This window comes from Emydura macquarii, unplaced genomic scaffold (assembly GCF_026122565.2).
Source record: "Emydura macquarii macquarii isolate MOO-44397 ecotype Brisbane River unplaced genomic scaffold, CSIRO-AGI_Emac_v2 contig_306, whole genome shotgun sequence".
Lineage (NCBI taxonomy): Eukaryota > Metazoa > Chordata > Testudines > Chelidae > Emydura > Emydura macquarii.
The window spans coordinates 6,353,037-6,371,342 of record NW_027130443.1 but is presented as its reverse complement, the minus strand read 5'-3'; the positions used below and the strand labels follow the sequence as shown (position 1 = coordinate 6,371,342).

The window sequence follows — 18,306 nt, the reverse complement described above, 5'->3', positions numbered from 1 at the left end:
TCATGAAAGTCAGTGGAGTTGTGGATGCTCTTAGGGTCAGGTTCCTATTACCCAACAGTTTGTGTATGGGTGTGTGGGGTGAAGCGCCATACGTGATCTCACTTTATTTATAAGATGTGTTTATTCATGTTCTTGACTATCACCCAATGATGACAACACCAACAGACATGGAATCATAGAAATGTAGGGCTGGAAGGGACCTCGAGAGGTCATCTAGTCCAGCCACCTGCACTGATGCAGAACCTCATATATCTAGACCATCCCTGACACGGTTTGTTCAACCTATTCTTAAAAACCTCCATTGATGGGGATTCCACAAACTCCCTTTGAAACTTATTCAAGAACTTAACTATCCTGATAGTTAGAAAGTCTCTCCTAATATCTAACCTAACTTTCCCTTGCTGCAGATTAAGCCCATCACTTCTTGTCCTACCTTCAGTGGACATGGAGAACAATTGATCATGGTCTTCTTTATATCAATTCTTAACATATTTGAAGCGTTATCAGGTCCTCCTTCAGTCTTTTCTCAAATCATGCTTGGATATAGCAAATTTTTTCTTCAATGATGTATACAAATATTGTCAACACTGTAGTCAATGGAAGCTACAGATGTTAAGCACCTTTGAAAACTATGCCAGTCCTGTTCAATTCCTAACTATGGATTTAGGAAGCTAACTTTAGGCATGGCTGTGACTGGAATAAGATATTAGTATACTTGGTCCTGCCTCAGCGCAGGGAGCTGGCTAGATGGTTTCTCGAGGGCCTTTCCAGCCCTACATTTTCTATGATTCTGTGTTCCCACTTTTTCAGCTCCACTAGTGACAGCGCTAATGTAGATGGGGCAGTAAAGTTACCTCTGGAGTTCAGCGCTCAGCTTTCTCTGTGTGCACCTCTCAATAACTGCACCAGATGAGTCAAGTCCCCCACTCAGTTTAGCTTAAACAAAAGGTTTCAATTGCAATTTTATAGAAGCAGAGGGGAAAAACCTTAAAATAAAAGTTAGCTAAGCACACATGCATAGGCCAGCGCCAGGGAAAGCATTGCTCGGACTATTCAAATTTACAGCACAGTAGAAAATTTGTTTCTGAACTATCAAAGTATTTGGAAGCAAGATCGGCTTCTGAGAGGTAGGTCCTCAAGAAAGAATGTTTGTAGCAGACCCCACCCTTCCAACACAGGCTTCTCCTCGGCAATGCTTCCATTTACACAAGATGATTATTTCCTAAGTGTGATGTCTGCTTGCTAACACAGTGAGCCAAAGAATATTTGCAATTTCTGGTTTGGCTGATGCTGAGCCATGTCAGTTACACACATATATGCCTACCTGACTAGATTATAGCGTCTGGCAATTTTCATAGAAAGGATTGTCTTGTGGTTAAAGCACAGGCCTAGGAGTTGCGACATCTGGGGTCTATACTCAGCTCTGCCACTGATTTTCTGGGTGACCTTGTCAGCCTTTTTTCAATTATTTCCTGCAGTACTTCATCTGGCTGCAAGATGGCAGTAAAACACCTTGCATTGGCAGCAGCAAAACAAAGAAACAAAATGATCAGTTATGCTGGCTCCAGTCTCAAAATGCTATTTATTTACCACAGGCCTAAATCTGCTCTCAGTTATACTGCATAAATCCAGAGGAATATCACCGATGTGAATGGGATTATTCAGTGTTCATATCAATGTCACACATTATTTTAATCTATTTTTGATACTTACACTGTTCCCATCACTGCAGTATCTGAGTGCCTCACAATCTTTAATGTGTTTATCCTCCCAACACATCTGTGACCTAGGGCAGGATTATCCCCATTTTAAAAACAGAGAACAAAGCAGAGAAAAACTTAGCAATTTGCCCAAGGTCAAAAAATGTCTGCAGAGGAACAAGTACATGAAGCCATGTCACCCAAATTCTATGCTAGTGCCCTAACCATGGGAACATCTTTTATTTTCTTTTAAAATTATGATCCTTTGTTTTTTATCCTTAGATGCTATCACCTTAAAAATCAAACTTCGGTCTGCAATTTTTCTGAGACACAAGGTGGGAGAGGTAACATCTTTTACTGCACCAACTTCAAGCTTAGAAGATTTTATTTCACCAGCAGAAGTTGATCGTATAAAAGATATTACCTCACCCACTGTGTATCTCTCATATCCTGGAAGGCACACAGCTGCAACCCTGCAATTTTTATGTAATATTGCTAAAAATAATAGTTGATGACGATCATTGAAATTTACAGTGCAGTCACTCACAAGTTTATGCACAGTGTATTTATTAACTTCATGCGAGAGCACTTTTTCCCCTTTATAGTCAGCCCTCCTGTCATTTATGTGGGTCTTTCACAGAGCAAAAAGGGAGAGATTATCATTTTAAAAAGTAAGCAAATGGGATTGTAAAATGACAAAAACTTGGCAAAGGACACAGATGGAATATTATTTTAATTTATCATTTGGACTGTGGTAGCACTCAGGAGCCTGAGTCATGAACCAGAACCCTACTGCGTTAGGCACTGTACAACACCACAGAACAATGGTCCCTACCCCAAAGAGCTCACAACTTTTAATTCCTTTTGTCACTAAACTAACTCGATTTCAGTGTAACTCGATTTCATCCCTTTTAAAGACTTCGATATTACTGACTGGAGTCTGTACCATTCCTGGCTGACTTCCTTTACATTACTGCAACAGAAAAAAGTTAAACATTAAATAGTTAATGGTTTACTCCAAGCTTAATGATTCCTTTAAATAAATTTAATAAGGGATTATTTTAACTGTATTATGCAATAGTGCAGCATTGTTTAGCAGTTTAAAGCTAAGCTTGGAAACCAACCAGGGAAGAGTCATATAAGTTGAGCTCCATGCAGAATGTGTCCTTAAAAGCCAAGTTCCTAGATGGATGTTAAAAGTTACTGTCAATGCTAAAAGTATATGCTATAATGAATGATTGAGAGAAGGCAGTTCAGGGGCTCATATTTACCCTGGCTTGCAATATAAGAACAAAGGGCTCAATAAAATGGAAAAGTGGGTCAAACTAATAAAAGGAAGTGCTCTTTCACAGTGCAGCTGGTCTGTGGAACACATTCCCCCAAGCTCCCATTGAGGCCAAGAGGTTAGCAGGATTAAATAAGCACACTATAGATGAGACCATCCAGGTTACACAAGCAAATATTTAAAACTGTTGAGTTTTGGAAGAAATACAGTATAAACCTCAAACTTCAGGAAATAAGCTGATCTTTAACTATAGGGGTCAAGAGGAAACTGCCAGGGCAGGGCATCTCCCTCCAAAACAGCTGATGCTCACCACTGTGGAAGACAATACTGGAGCAGACGAGCCACCACTCTAATCCAGTCAGTTGATTTCTGTGCTTCTAAAGAGGTCCTGGAGAAATTGACAAAATCCAATTAAATGCTCCTCTAGACGCTGGACTCACTTTGGGTATTTCTTTTAAAATAACCAAATTTTCCTGACTCCCCTCCCCCCCATTGGTGTTGGCTCCCCAAACAGCCAGCAGGAAGCACATGCTGGCTCAACAGTAGGTATTGCTATGTGCAGACAGGCAGAACATAGGTTCTGCTATCATCTATCACCCTTCATGAGGACCAGCCTTCCCACCACTCATCTCTGTGCATCTCAGTCTGTCTCTACACTATTTTTCTCCTGAATTTCCTCGCCATCCACTTGTGGAAGCAAGAGAAAAGGGGGATTGGGGGAGGAGAGACATTAACTGAGACTTCTAGGCAGGTGCCAGTACCGACATTTACCCAAAGTAGGCTTAGGTGACATGATAGTAAAATCACCTGGACTCCACTAAACCTCCCACCATTACTAGCATAGGTAGCACTAGGGAGAAATTTTAGGGATGGTATTTTCATACAGCCTGAGTAGATAGCACCTGTCCCTGCTGCCTTCCTCTGGTGCAAAGAATTGAGGAGGCTAGGTACCTATCTATGCACCAGCTGAACACAGGGGAGTCTGGCTAGCCCTACTGACTGACAGTCAGGCCCCTGCAGGAGAACACATGACAGGATAAACAGCCTCTCCCTTCTCATGGAAGCAGGCGAGTTTCTGACCTCTGAGACATGCATCATTTCTCTAAAGCTTCCCAGCTATAACTAGGGCAGCAGGTCCCCCCCAGGCACCACTGGGCACCTGTCCATTGGCTGGTTTATTGCCCTTTGTTACTCAAGGTGACTTCCCTGGTGTCTACAAGAGCTGCACTGAGTAGTAGTAGACACAGAGCCATGATTTAGCCTTTGGAAAGAGCTTAAACTAGAACCATTTAATGATTGCTAGTTGGCACTAAATGACTGAGTAAGCAAGCCCCCCTCCAGCAAATTAATGTGATTAAGTCTCAAGGGATTCTACAACCACATCCCCTGCTCTAGCAGATCAAACCTTGTCACCATGTTGGAGTAGGAAGACATGGAACATCTCCAGTCATTGCAACCAGAGAATGTTTGAGATTATTAGAAAATGGATATGCTTGAAGTACACAGAACTCCCTTTATATTAAGCATACTGTGTCCTCACATTCATCATTTAAGGCTTCAGTAGAGAATTGCTGACCCATTACTAGTCAAAATGCAATGACACTGCCAGCAAATGGCTAGTGCCCCACCACCCATTATGAATTCTCTTCTCTCAAGCCCGACATAAGTCATATAATGCCATCAAAAGTTCACTGGAGTATGTTCAAAACCTTCTATGCCTCACAAAAAATTTTGTATGTCAGGGAATCAGGATTTAGGCATGAACTAGAAAACAGCAGACCGGGTTATACCACTGAATCTGCTACCAGCAGCAGTTCAAATAGACACACAGATTAAGGTTAACACCTTGGAGTCAGGGATTAATACTGGCAGATTATAGCCATGTGGCACTGTATAAGAACAAAGATGTTCATTAAAGATGAAGAGGTAGAGTTTTGGTCCTTATTCAAGATTCCTAAAAATTGAGTTAGGTAAGTAAACCACCCCAAATAGCTGCTTGCTTTAACATGTAGCCTAAGTTAGGGATTTCCCCCCCACACACACCCCCCCCCCCCCTCTAAACTGTTGGACATGAAGACCACTGGACTTTATCATAAGTCTTCCTTTCACCAAGGTCATATCCCTTTATGTATCATGTAAAACTGTCACAGAACATGTTCAGGCAGCAAATATCTGGGGCACCCCAAGCAGCGCCAAGACTCTTCCTCATTCATTTTTAGCCTTCCATGGGTGATCAGGTTAACTAAACACACATCACTGGTGCTGAAAAACTGGCTCTAACCAATGTAAAACTGTACCACTGAAATGTTAGTGTAAGGTACACTTGGCATAACATCCAGAAAGATCACTGTACAGCTGCCACTCTGTCAGCAAGTAGGGTGGATTAGTTAGTCTTGCAGTCCTTACTTACCTTACTTTTTTGATTCAAAAGCCTGGGACAGATTCCTAGCCAGAGGGAAGTCTTAAACATCTTAAACCAGCAATAAAAAGTAAAATATAAATTTTATTTAGAATTAAAGCAAATACTTCAGTATCACAAACACAATATTAAACTTCAAGAAATATACTGCTAATTTGGAGTGAGCATTTATTTGCACAATCACAACATGCGCACAAATCCAGAGAAGATGAAGTTTGAAATTTTCAACATCCCACCACCAGAGCAGTTGGTCACAATATTTTGTACAAAGAACAAACAATTATATGTACTGTAATAGATGTTGACAAAATTTCTACAGTTTCATCTTTATAGACAACAAGAAAGCTCTAAGAGGCAAACATTGCAATCTATTCTTCTGAAGAGTCTTTCTCAAACGTGTAGGCCATGAAGCAAGCATCTGGTCTCTTGGGGACAAGGGGATGCCCTGGTCTCACAATCTCAAAGCCCAAAAAGCTGAAGGTACGGAGCAATGCAGCTGCAAAAAAATAGAAAGAATACAAGTTCATTTGACATTCAGGTCACTAGACAATAACTACACTGGCCAGATGCTTAATTACTGCTTTGAAGAGGCCTATTTCTACAAATATATTGCAATGACATCAATATGAAGTTACTTTTCTATGTTACTGAAGTCACATGGTGAAAGCAATTTACACCCACCTCTGTCATCTCTGTTCTTGTGGAAGCAAATGAAGACATGATCAACTTGAAGCTGTTCTTCAGCAAACTCGAGAAGAACTGCAAAACTAAAGTGAAACATCAGTGAGACAGACAATTCCTTCCAGCAATGTTTGAGGGTCAAATGTGTTGTGGAAGAGCAAACCAACTGTTTGGGGGCAAATTTTCAAGCAAGTGACCTCATGGACACATTTGTACCTGCAAATTATGTGTGCCTGAATCAGGTTGCAGTGTATGTAATCAGATTCACACTAACTAAGGAGCTGCACCTCAGCCCTGTGCAGATTTACCCTTGATGTCACACAGCCCAATTAGGCTTCCAGCTTTACATTCAGAATTAGCATACAACAGTAATAGGTGCCACTGCTCAAACACCAAATGGAATTAAGGGTTTATGACTAAAAGAGGAATATTTGGCATTTACATCTCTTCCTTTACTTGTAAGAGCACAAATCAGCCCATGTAATCCTTTTTACTATTAAGTTGACTTTCCTCCTTAAATGAAAATCTTAAATCAGACCAATCTTTTCACAGCTAAAAAACAAGAACTTTCAACAGCTAAAGGCAAGAAAGTTCATGCTGCTTAGGAGCTAGCTTCCATCTCTGAAGACTCAGGATCACAGTGTGAAAACTGAGATTTAGATTATATTTTCACTGGCACATGCCCAAAATAGGAACATTTAGCACTGTTATAGCACTTTACAAATAATCAGATGCATCATGATTGGAACAGAAGAACTTCTGTAGCCTGCACGACACACCCATCAGCTGTAAGTGGATGTAGCCAATACAGAAGTGTCATTCTTCAGGACCCCTGAAGTTCACTCAACTAGGAAAGCAAAGTTAAATGGCTTTGTATCACACTATCATACATACCTGTCTTTGCTCCCTTCAGGCAGAGCACCACTGGGAATTTCAACATACAGATTGTTGTTATTCAGCACTGCCTTCCAATTAACATGTTTGGCATCTGTAAGCCTTGACTGGACATTAAGAATTCTTGTCCTGTTATTAGATGTTAGTTCCTCTGTTACATTCAGCCGATTATCCTGTTACAATAAGATGGGAAGTTACTTCCAATTCATCACAAATTTGAAATTAAAAACTCATCTTAGATGAAAGCACAAAATTCTTGAACACTGCAGTCACGATTTCTATTATAGCCTTTTCATATAGTCCACCATATGAGAAGTGATCAGTAATTTAAGAAAATGAAGCAAAGACTGAGTTTTGCATATACTTACAGAATAAAATAAATTAGCTGAAAGATTGTGATCCCTCTGACTATTCCCTCGCCCACCTGGGATCTTCAGGGGTGGGTGAGGGACATCAGGAGCACCACCGAGGCCCCGGACCCAGGTTACTACAGCAATTGAAAGAAACCCTGGAACTAAAAAAAATTACAGTTTCAGTTACACTAGATCAAGTCTAGATAAAGAAAAACAAACATTCGTTTTATATCATGTTTTAAAACAAGAAACGCACTGGAAATGTGCTATTAGCCTAAGCTTATGAAAGCAAAATTAAGGCTCAACTAACTTGCAATTATATGGTGAAGGAAAAGGAGTGCCAGTCTCCTTGACATAGGACAAAGAAACATGTAGGTCACTTGGAAGGCGCCTATGTTCACAAAAACAAGAGGCACATTAATAGTTTGCATTGTCCAGTTAAGTACACAAGTGTCAGGAAAGCCAAGGATTGGATAACATTTAAAGTTAAGGCTGAAAAACAAATACCTTCTAAGAACTTAATTATAAATTTTACAGTTAAATTAACCTATAAACTTTATAGTCAGGCATGACAAATGGAGTCAGTGTTTCTAAATTATGAAATAGTCATTAAAATTATGGGATTGGGCATGGAAGCTAACTCCCATTAAAAGCCATTAAGAGTTCTGCACCTGCAACAACTGAGACTAGACATTCATCCTCCTGATCAGTTAGTGGTTTATATATGAACATTTTGATTACAGTTAACTATGGTTTTAGTTATAACAACTGATTTTATCATTTATTTTAATTTTTATGAAAAAGTGTTTCCTGGGCAGATTGTCAAGAGTCAACAGAAGCAGACAATTGTCAAATGGTTAGGGTACCCCAGCCCTGTGCATACAGATCAGACCTTATGCTTAGTTGTTCTGGAGCACCATCCCTCCACATTCTGGAGAGCTTAAGTAAATTCTACTTGTTTTTTGGTATCTCCAAATTGCTTTCACCATTCAAAGCTCATAAGGAAGGAGCAAGTTTGTAATTCTAAATACTTTAAAATGTCTATTAAGTAAAAAAAATTGACGACTGCTCCTTTAAAGTATCACTAATCTGAAAGACTACCGGAAGTTCTCATATTGATAGTGTCTTATTTCAAAAAAATTTCCAACGCAGAGTGGATTTATTCTGCTCTGCTAAATTTAATACTGATCATTAGGACAGAACTCTCTATGTAAAGCAGTCTATCCTCCTGAAAACTGCTATTAAACCTAGTTTTTGTACACAAGTTGACTGAACAGCTTTATACTGTACCGAGAATGAATGCTGGGCCCATTAGCCCCTCCCTCTGCACCATCTTTCACCCTGCAGGCTTACACTTCAATTGCGTCATCTCAGCAGATGCAGCAATCGAGGCCCTTAGGGAAATTTTCACAATCGTCCTATCTGTGAGTGCCAGCAGCCATTTGCAAATCGGTATAAACACGTACAAAATAATCCACCATTTTGCACAGTCCAAATGTGTTTGAGATTTTCAAATCAGTTAGAAAATTGTGGTGAAACAAATAGACCACGGATTTAAAAGCCACTGAACAGCTATATATTGACATGTACACTATGTTGAAAGTGATCAATAAAGAGGGCCACTGTGAGGCTGTAATACAGATGTATTAGTTATATTGCATAAAATTACAAGAGACTAGGCCCTACTGATATCAATTGTATCTGATCCCTCAGTTCTATTCGATTCCCAAAATATAGCACTTTTACAGTAAAGAATCCAATTGGTTCTCTTTAATGCATGCATTCAAGATTGATTTTAATATTCCTTTTGAGGTTCATTGTAGAGCAGTGTATCTTACTGTCCTCATAGGAGAACCTTTTTATTTACTAAGCACTTGTAGAGAACTGCATATACAGGTGGTTTTAAATACAAGTTAGAATTACCATCCTTGGTTTTTTAATCTAGTGGTATTTCATCTTTTTTCAACAGTTTTGTAGCATTACAAAAATGAATTTAGGTTTGGGAGTTACTTGGAACACCACATTTTAGAGTTGTGCTCATTTGTGTGGTCTATGTGGCCTTCCTTTTGGACTGGAACTAGTTTTAGCCCACTTTCTGTAAACACACAAAAATGGCTTCTTAAAATGGCATCTGAAAAGGGGAAGCCAGACTTATAACATACAGCAGGTTTGATAACAACTGCTTTCTGTCCTGAGCCTGATATCACTGTGCAGAGGTCACAGTAATTTTCAGATGTTTTCATCCCAGCAACTGCTGTCAGTTTAAAATGCATCAGAGGATTAAGCAACCAGCTTTTATAACACTATGTTCTACTTTAGGCTAAACACCCGGACTAGTTTTCATGCAGGTAAATATACCCTTACATAAAGGCTCTCATTTCCCAATCTTCCGCTGTTCTGCATTAATTGTGTTCCAGCTATTACAGGAAATTGTTTCTGGTATGAAGGTGTCTATTGCTTTGAGATAGTAATTCCTATTAGGTCAAGTTCTTATGAGGACTTTTATTGATAAGCAGCCACAAATTACTGCTCTTTCAGCAAAATATATTCATGCCTTTATTGATCTGTTTTATGGCCATTTCAGCTGCTAGATACATCTGATGTCTACACCTACCCTTTCTTTAACTGTCAGGTGGCAGTTCTTTTAATTGGTTATTTGAATGCTTTTATTAGCCTGTGCTAGGATTTAATAGTGCAGTGGGGAAGGGAATGTTATTCACCACATCTGCTGTTCTGCTTACATGGAGACAAATTTTACGCAGCTCAGCAGTGTATGTGTCCAGGGACTATTAATGCCTTTAGTCCTCCCCCTTCTCAGGCAGGACGTGGAGAATCTGCAGGCCGCCCATCCACCAGCAAGGCAGGCAGATGACTCACCTGATCGATGGGGAAGTAGTAACAGGCCCTGCGGGGAAGGGGGGGGAGGGGAAAGCAACGACTCCGACGTACCGGGGTGGGGGTGGGGGAGGGTGACAGACCTCATTCCTGTTCCCGGGCGGGAGGGGACTCCGAGGGGCTCAGTCACCGCCCATGTGGTCCTCACTTACCCAAGTGATCTCTTTCTCTAACCCCCCCCCCTCGACCCGCCACACCTCCCGGGTGGCTGGCCAGGACACCAACGTCCACGAGAGGAGAGCGGCCCCTAACGCCCGGCACCCGCTCACGGCGCGGCTCTCGGGGGTGGGGGGGGAAGCTCTGGCCCGCCCGGGCCGACGTGCGGCTCTCAGCCGCGTAACCACGGGACGGAGGCGCAAGGCTGAGACGGGCCGCCTGGGCGGATTTGCTCGGTCACGGCGGGGGGGGGGGGAGGGGCAGCTCGGAGGCCCACGAAAGGGGGGAAGGCCATGAGCCTCAGGAAGCGGAGAGGACGAGCACGAGGGGGCCCAAGGGCGGAGGAAGGGGATCAAGGATGACGGGGGGGGGGGGGAGGGGGTGAGGGAGGCCGGCCCCTCACCTGCTCTGTCCGGCACTGAAGCTCAGCACGGCGGGCATGATGGTGCTTTTATTCCCCTCTTTCTCTCTGGCGAAACAGTGACTGTTGAGTATCCGCTGCAGGGAGGATTTCACCATCCGGCCTCTCTGGTCCGAACCCCGAAACCCTCCACCGCCGCCTCCCCCCCCACTCTCGCTCTCTTCTTCTAGATTCTGCTGCACAAAATGGCGCCCATCACAGCCCCCCTTTCTCCCGGCGGCCTTATATATAACCACTCCGGGATACTGGCCACGCCCCTCCCGGTGGGCCACGCCCAATCAACGGGCTCAGGCCCTCTCGAGGGCGACGGCTCCTGTGCCGTAAACGGCCAACTGTCCGTCAGGAAGAATGGCTTCCCATTGGCTGAGGAGCGTAACGGGGGGAGGGGGGGAAGGAAAGGGATGAGCTCTCGTCCTAATGGTTGGGGAGGAGGATGGCGATGGAACGGGGAACAGAGCCGGCTCTTTACTGGCTTGGCGAAATGCAGTACTAGGAAGCTTCTGATTGGCTGGGGGAGCGGCTCGAGCGGCGCTTTAATGGCTGGCCGCTCTGGTGGAAGGCTCATGGAGGCTCCGCCGTTCTCTGCTCGGCCTGCAGAGCTCGGTTCCAGTGCCGAGTTCGCCTCCGGGCTCTGACTGCCCGCCTGAGGTAACTGGGTGGGCGGCGGACGCGGAGCCTGAGGAGATGCTGTGCACGCATGCGCTGGGCTCCAAGCCGAGGCCAGGCCGGGCCTGACCGTTGCTGATTTTGTAGCGTCGTCGTCGTAGTCTTACCTGTGGTGAAACCAGCACCCCAGTTATCCCCTCAGTCAGCCCCCCCCCCCCCCGCCCTCCCGCCATAGGCCGCCTCCCCCACACCGACTGCTACGCTTCTCCTTCCTCATCCAGAGGCCTTCCCCCATCCCTTCCCCCACACCCTGATCCCTCGGCCTCCCCCTCCAGAGCCCCCCGTACCTCCCTCCCTATGCACAGACATCCCCTAGCCCCCCCCCCCCCCACTGACTCCTCGGCCTCCCCCTCCACGTCCAGAACCACCCCGCCATCGACCCCTCGGCCTCCCTTTCCCGTTCTAGAGACACCCCTAGCCCCCCCACACAGACCCCCTCAGTTTCCCCATCCACAGACCCCTCGGCCTCCCCCTCCTCAGCTGGAGCCCCCCTCATTGACTCTTCAGCCTCCCCAGCAGCAGGCCCCCCCACTAACCCCCTTTACTTCCCCCTCCCTGTCCAGAGACATTTCCTAGCCCCCCACACAGACCCCTCTGCCTCCTCCTCTCCATGGGTTTGCAGGCTTGCGGCTACAAACAGCAATGAATTAAGCTGCTGCTTTAACAAGTATGACAGAAGCAGAAAAATACCCCCAATAAGGTGCAATAGGTCCAAACCAACATGGGTGGCAGAGCCCCACGTTTTGCATTTCTTGTCTCTTTGTTCTGTGTTGGCTTACAGCCCTAATGTTGCATTAACTTTGTTTTTAATTTAGCTCGCTAGTGTTATTTCTAAGGACAGGAGGAAAAGAATGAACTGGATAAAAATACTCACTGAGGTCTCCCTGCTGTCCCATGCACATAAACCTCCCCACTGTACTTAGCCTTATTGAAATCCATAGGGCTCCACACAGACACAGAGGTGAATTTCATTCTGCCATAGCCAGCGGTGCCATGGTGTTTATGCTGGCCTTATTAAAACACTCCAGATGTTATGGAAAAACCCCCCCCCCCCCCCCAACCTCAGTGCAGCTTCCTAAAAGAGCAACCTCTCAGATGGACTTTTTTTTTTTTTTTTTGCACAGTACATAGTTTATAAACATTCCTAACTTTAATTTTCTACTTGTTTGTTTTAATTTTGGTCATAGGTGTAATGCTACTTCTCAGTGAGAACTATTTATTCATAGTTCAGACATTTTTGAGTTCTCCATGTAGGGGAAAAAGGTTTGGTAGTGATATTCTAAAATGTAAAAATTCATTTTTGTTCTGTATACCCCAATGAGGAAGTAAACAAACACTGGCCATTTTAATCGCAGAAGTTCTTTTTTCAACAGTAAACACATTACATCACTAGGGAAATATGTTATGCTTTTAAGCATTCAAAAGCATTTTGGAAACCAAGGCCTTGATCCTACAATTGGATTTGTACAGGGTCTGCCTTCTTTGTTCTGACTGCAGGATCAGAATCCAACTGTGGTCCAGAGGCAATGACATGGGACTGGAGTCAAGAAATACGGGTTCTTTTGCTGACTTGCCTAGGTGGCATGGGCAACATTTGCAAAAATCTTTCACCTATACTAAATGCATTTTAAAAAGAAAAGAAAAGTTAGAACAATGCAGAAGCAGGAAAGGACTATTCCAATGACAAGTGTTTCTTTAATTGGGCCAAGTCTATCTATTTTAATGTACAACATTTCAGGTCACCCGAGCCCTCTTTTCAAAACCAAACTCGGAGGTAGAAACTGGACAACATGGGCAGAAATGGCTAATCCTATTGTCATAGATACAAAGGAGATCTTAAAACAAGGGTTTGCCTGATGCTGACTGTGTCTAAATACTGGGATTCAGTGTACTGTGCTAGTTATCTTAAAGCACGTGGAGAACGGTACATATAACAGAAACAAACTGGCAGAAATGTTATATTGACACAATATGATTTTCAAGGTCATGATTTTCTGATGAATGTGAATGGATGTTTTTGTTTTTTAATCCAGCTCTGGCTAGGAAGGGAGTATTAGCTGCAGAGACTAGCTGGATTTTGGGCATCATTTATGTACATTCTTTTATTCATTTTTATTTTAAGACCTGTCCATCCAGAAATTCTGAGCACATGTACAAGACTTAAATTAATAAAACATACAAAATGAAACCAATGTTCAAATCCCCACGAATTTGCTATGGCCTGAAACCACCCTGGTCAAAGGAAAGACGCCCATTAACTTCAGTGAGCATCAGCTTGGGCCCTCTTGGTTTTTACTGCCTCTTTCTGATTATATATGGACAATCAGGCCTCTGACTAATCTTCATCAGGAACAGTCAACATGGATTCACCAAGGGAAAGTCATGCCTGACCAACCTAATTGCTTTCTATGGGGAGGTGACTGGCTCTGTGGATGTGGGGAAAGCAGTGGACGTGATATACCTTGACTTTAGTAAAGCTTTTGATACGGTCTCTCACAGTATTTTTATCAGCAAGTTAAAGAAGTATGGATTGGATGAATGGACTATAATATGGATAGAGACCTGGCTAGAGCATAGGGCTCAATGAGTAGAGATAAATGGCTCCATGACTAGATGGTCACAAGTGGAGTGCCTCAGGGGTCGGTGCTGGGGCCGGTTTTGTTCAACATCTTCATTAATGATCTGGAGGACGGGGTAGATTGCACCCTCAGTAAGTTTGCAGATGACACTAAGCTAGGGATAGGATACAGAAGGACCTAATCAAACTGGAGGATTGGGCCAAAAGAAATCTGATGAGGTTCAACAAGGACAAGTACAGAGCCCTGCACTTAGGACGGAAGAATCCCATGCACAGCTACAGACTGGGGATCGATGAGCTAGGCAGCAGTTCTGCAGAAAAGGACCTGGGGGTAACAGTGGATAAGAAGCTGGATATGAGTCAGCAATGTGCCCTGGTTGCCAAGAAGGCTAATAGCATATTGGGCTGCATTAGTAGGAGCATTGCCAGCAGATCACGGGAAGTGATTATTCCCCTCTATTCGGCATTGATGAAGCTGCATTTGGAGTATTGTGTCCAGTTTTGGGCCCCCCACTACAAAAAGGATGTGGACAAGTTGGAGAGGGCAACAAAAATTATTAGGGGGCTGGAGCACAAGACATATGAGGAGAGGCTGAAGGAACCAGGTTTGTTTAGTCTGCAGAAGAAAAGAATGAGGGGGGATTTGATAGCAGCCTTTAACTACCTGAAAGGGGGTTCCAGGGAGGATGGAGCTAGGCTGTTCTCAGTGATGACAGAACAAGGAGCAACAGTCTCAAGTTGCAGTGGGGGAGGTCTAGGTTGGACATTAGGGAAAAGTTTTCCACTAGGAGGATGGTGAAGCACTGGAATGGGTTACCTAGGGAGGTGGTGGAATCTCCATCTTTAGAGGTTTTTAAGCTGCAGCTTGACAAAACCCTCGCTGGGATTATTTAGCTGAGGTTAGTCCTGCTTTGAGCAGGGGGTTGGACTAGATGACCTCCTGAGGTCCCTTCCAACTCTATGATTCTATGATTCCTGGAATAATATTATATAGATATGAAAACCATTTGCAGCCATATCCCATTACATCAATCCTGCTGTGGACAACATGGTGGCAGTCTTTTAATCAACTGCATCATCTATTAATATAAAGGTTTTTCTGTTTTTGTTTTAATTTTTAAGAGCTACAGTCTAGGTTCACATGGATTTTAGGAACCCTTCTGTGACCCAGGAATCCTAGAAGGGCTGAACTGTTGCACAGACATGTATTAGTAGCCTGAAAACTATAAAAATATCATGGAAATTTAGGTACAAGCTGGCTCACTAATGACTAGACCTAGTATTGGAGAAAGTATCAAGGTGATGACAAGATTGATTCAAAGTGTGGAAAGTCTGTTTCATAAAGACAGGCTCACAGAATTCAGACTCATTTAGCTTGGAGGAGGCAACAGCAATTGAAAGGGCTTTTGTGTATCTAGAAGGAAATACATGGTCCTAGGAAATAACCTTCTTTGTTTGCAGAAAGTGTTATGTACATGATTCAAAAATCACAGGCTAAAGGTTTAGGCTCTTAATTACAAAGTGTTTCTTCCTCCAGAGAGCTGTTATCCAATATAACAGTGTGCTGTGGCAGCAGAGGGAATAAATAAATCTGAGATTTAAAACTGATAGGTTTTTTAGGAGAAATAATTGTGTATGGATATGCCATAGGGTGAGGGATGGGCTAGATGTCTCTTAAGGCTCCCCTCTCCACCATATCTTTATTTCAACAGGAATTGAAAGTTTTTGTGATCATGACACAGTATCAGTGCTTAGAAACAATTACTAACCCTGAAACTATTGTGAAGCAGCTTGTGAAATGTTATACCTGAAATCATGGCTGTCACTTTATTTAAACAAAAAAATTTATCACATCAACTGATTAAAAAGCTTAATTGAAGAGAAAATTATAATATTTGTGCCTTTTCTGTAGTCCTCTTTTCCAGCAATGAGGGAAATTGATTGAGTCAAAGACTGCAGACATTGTAAGGGGTTCCTGTTTCTATGCTCAAGGGGAGAGCCCATGGAAATAAGAGCAGAAAATAGATACTTTGACTTAGAGGGGGGAGGAAGAATAATGGCCTATATGTTCTCCTCAGCTGAATTAGGCTGGTGTGGCTCTTCTTGAATGTGCTAAATAGGAACTGCTTATTACGTTAGGAGCAGCATGGGACTCACCCCTCCTCTGACTGCTGACTAGGGAAATGCAAAGACAAATATTAACTCCCTTTAGTGGTTGTGAAATTCTTACATTGTTTTACACTTTATAATCAACAAAAATGGGGAAAAACATTAAACCCCACCCCCCTTAAAATCAAGTAATTTTGATTGCCCGTGTGCTTTCTCCCTTCAGTTCCAACAAGAACTTGTTTTTATTGTTTCAATAGTTCAGTATAGATGTAACCAAGTACCAAGACAAACAAATATAATTCGAGACTAAAGTGTCCCCCAAGAACCTGAAGTTGTGCCATATATGAAGTGTAATATAGTTCACAAAAAATCACTAGGTATGATTGCTTCCTTGCTATGTAGCTTAATATTGTGTGTTCCCAGGATCTCTCAAAATATCCATCCACAGTCTGTTGCAGGTGGGGGGGAAGCAGTAAAACAAAAATCTTATTAGGCATGATCCCAAAGTATTAAACTAACAGCTCAAGCACAGCAAATTTCTATTTGCAGTAGATCCTATAAGCAGAACTTTCACGCCTACGAGTCTCCTTCCTCACAGTTTCCTCCCAGATTTCAGTTAAAATTGACTTAATTTCCCCTCCCCCCGGCCTTTAAAAAAAAAAAAAAAAAGCTAGTTTTCTAACTTATCCTGTGCTTTGCAGGGTACAAAATGACAGCATCACTCCTTGGAAAGCTCTCCTCATGTTTCCTTGTGAGAATGATGTGTTTTGAAGGTCAAATATCTTGCAGACCATCTGGGTTAGAAACAAATGCTACTGCAAAAAAGCAAAGCAAAGCTGGCATTCTTAACTGCTTTCCAGCATTCTAAAATATTTGTTTCCCAGGTGCTTCATGAAATATGAAACCTGCCAATGGTTGCTAGTTCCCCAACTAATGTTGCCAGCTTTTCGCTGTGACAAGACTACTTACTGCAAATCCTGTACCTCACTCCAATGTAACTTTTGATCCCTGGTTTCTCTCCTACAGCCAGCTGGTTTGCAGAGTCCTTGGGGCCATGTGTTGGATCCACATCCAGTAACAGACATTGAATACTTGCTAAAGCATCTCCTCTGATGTTCCGAGTACCCTCTATTCCCATAACTTTGCAGGATCAAGCTCTAGGTGTGGATTCCATATAAAAAAAGTAATAATTCATAAACAAACATCTGCTCTCTAACATTTGTGGCAACTGAAATTTGCCTGAATGGTGGTTTAGTTTGTGGATTTACAGTTCTGGATATTAAGATGTTCCACCAACTTGAATCTTGCATAAGATTTCCTGTTGCTGCTGAGAATTATGAATAGAATAAATTTGCATTTAACGAACAATAAAGTAGAATGTATTGCTATGTCCTTATCACGCTATACTGTTTAAAAGAGTGTTTTCATTCACTTAGGGCCTGATCTTGCTTGCATTGATTTCATTGCTACTGTTTTCATTTAATGTAATGGGAGCAATATCAGATCCTTACAAAGTGCCCAGTCTTGTGAGGTGTTGAATGCCCTTAATTCCCCCTGCATTTGTGGAGAAAAAAATGGGATGCAGATCTCCTTGCAGGCTCAGGTCCTAAGAAAACAAGTCCCTGCTTGAGCATGAGTAATTAGTATTTGTGATGTGCAGTGGCTTTGTGGAATTCCTTCGTGAACATTTTTAGTCACTGCAGACCCCTTCACCTAACTGCATGCTGGATCTTTTGTATACAAAATCTGCTCTGGCAGGAATAAGGTCAGAGTCAGTTCTGCGTGCCTAAACATTTCACCAAACAGCTAATTAAAATGGATTTATTCAGAGGAAACTATCCCCTCCTCCCAATTAGATCATTCTTGTGATGTTATTAACTAGTATATTTTCCCATAAAATAAAACGAACAAGCCTTCTGGGCAGCATAGCAATTTAGCCTGGAATAAATTGTGTCACTCCTTTCAGAAAGACGCTAGTCCTGGAATGGTAGCTCACTAGCCCTCGCTAAAACGTTTGCAATGGTTGGGGCCAACACTTGCAGACCTAATGGGCAGCAGAAGTGGCATGGTATGGGAGTGCCCCAGCTGCAAAGAGATCATGATGATCCTGCTTCACACTGCTCTGCCTTGGTTACATCTCCCTTTGGGG

At 42.8% G+C, this 18,306-nt stretch overlaps 2 protein-coding genes across 2 annotated transcripts in view; one reads left to right on the top strand and one right to left on the bottom strand.

The window, feature by feature from the left end:
- Nucleotides 1–5,468: 5,468 nt before the first annotated feature.
- OAZ1 (ornithine decarboxylase antizyme 1) lies at nt 5,469–11,009 on the bottom strand. Its single transcript, XM_067557836.1, is given in 6 exon segments — nt 5,469–5,900; nt 6,086–6,171; nt 6,980–7,152; nt 7,348–7,434; nt 7,436–7,493; nt 10,787–11,009. Coding segments are annotated over 6 exon segments (648 nt in total). The 5' UTR covers nt 10,903–11,009; the 3' UTR covers nt 5,469–5,772.
- Nucleotides 11,010–11,033: 24 nt separating this feature from the next.
- Nucleotides 11,034–18,306, top strand: part of JSRP1 (junctional sarcoplasmic reticulum protein 1) — a 58,189-nt gene continuing 50,916 nt past the window's right edge. The window contains exon 1 of the mRNA XM_067557824.1: nt 11,034–11,452. The gene's annotated coding sequence lies outside the window, so the exon portion shown is untranslated. The remainder of the gene's footprint in view (nt 11,453–18,306) is intronic.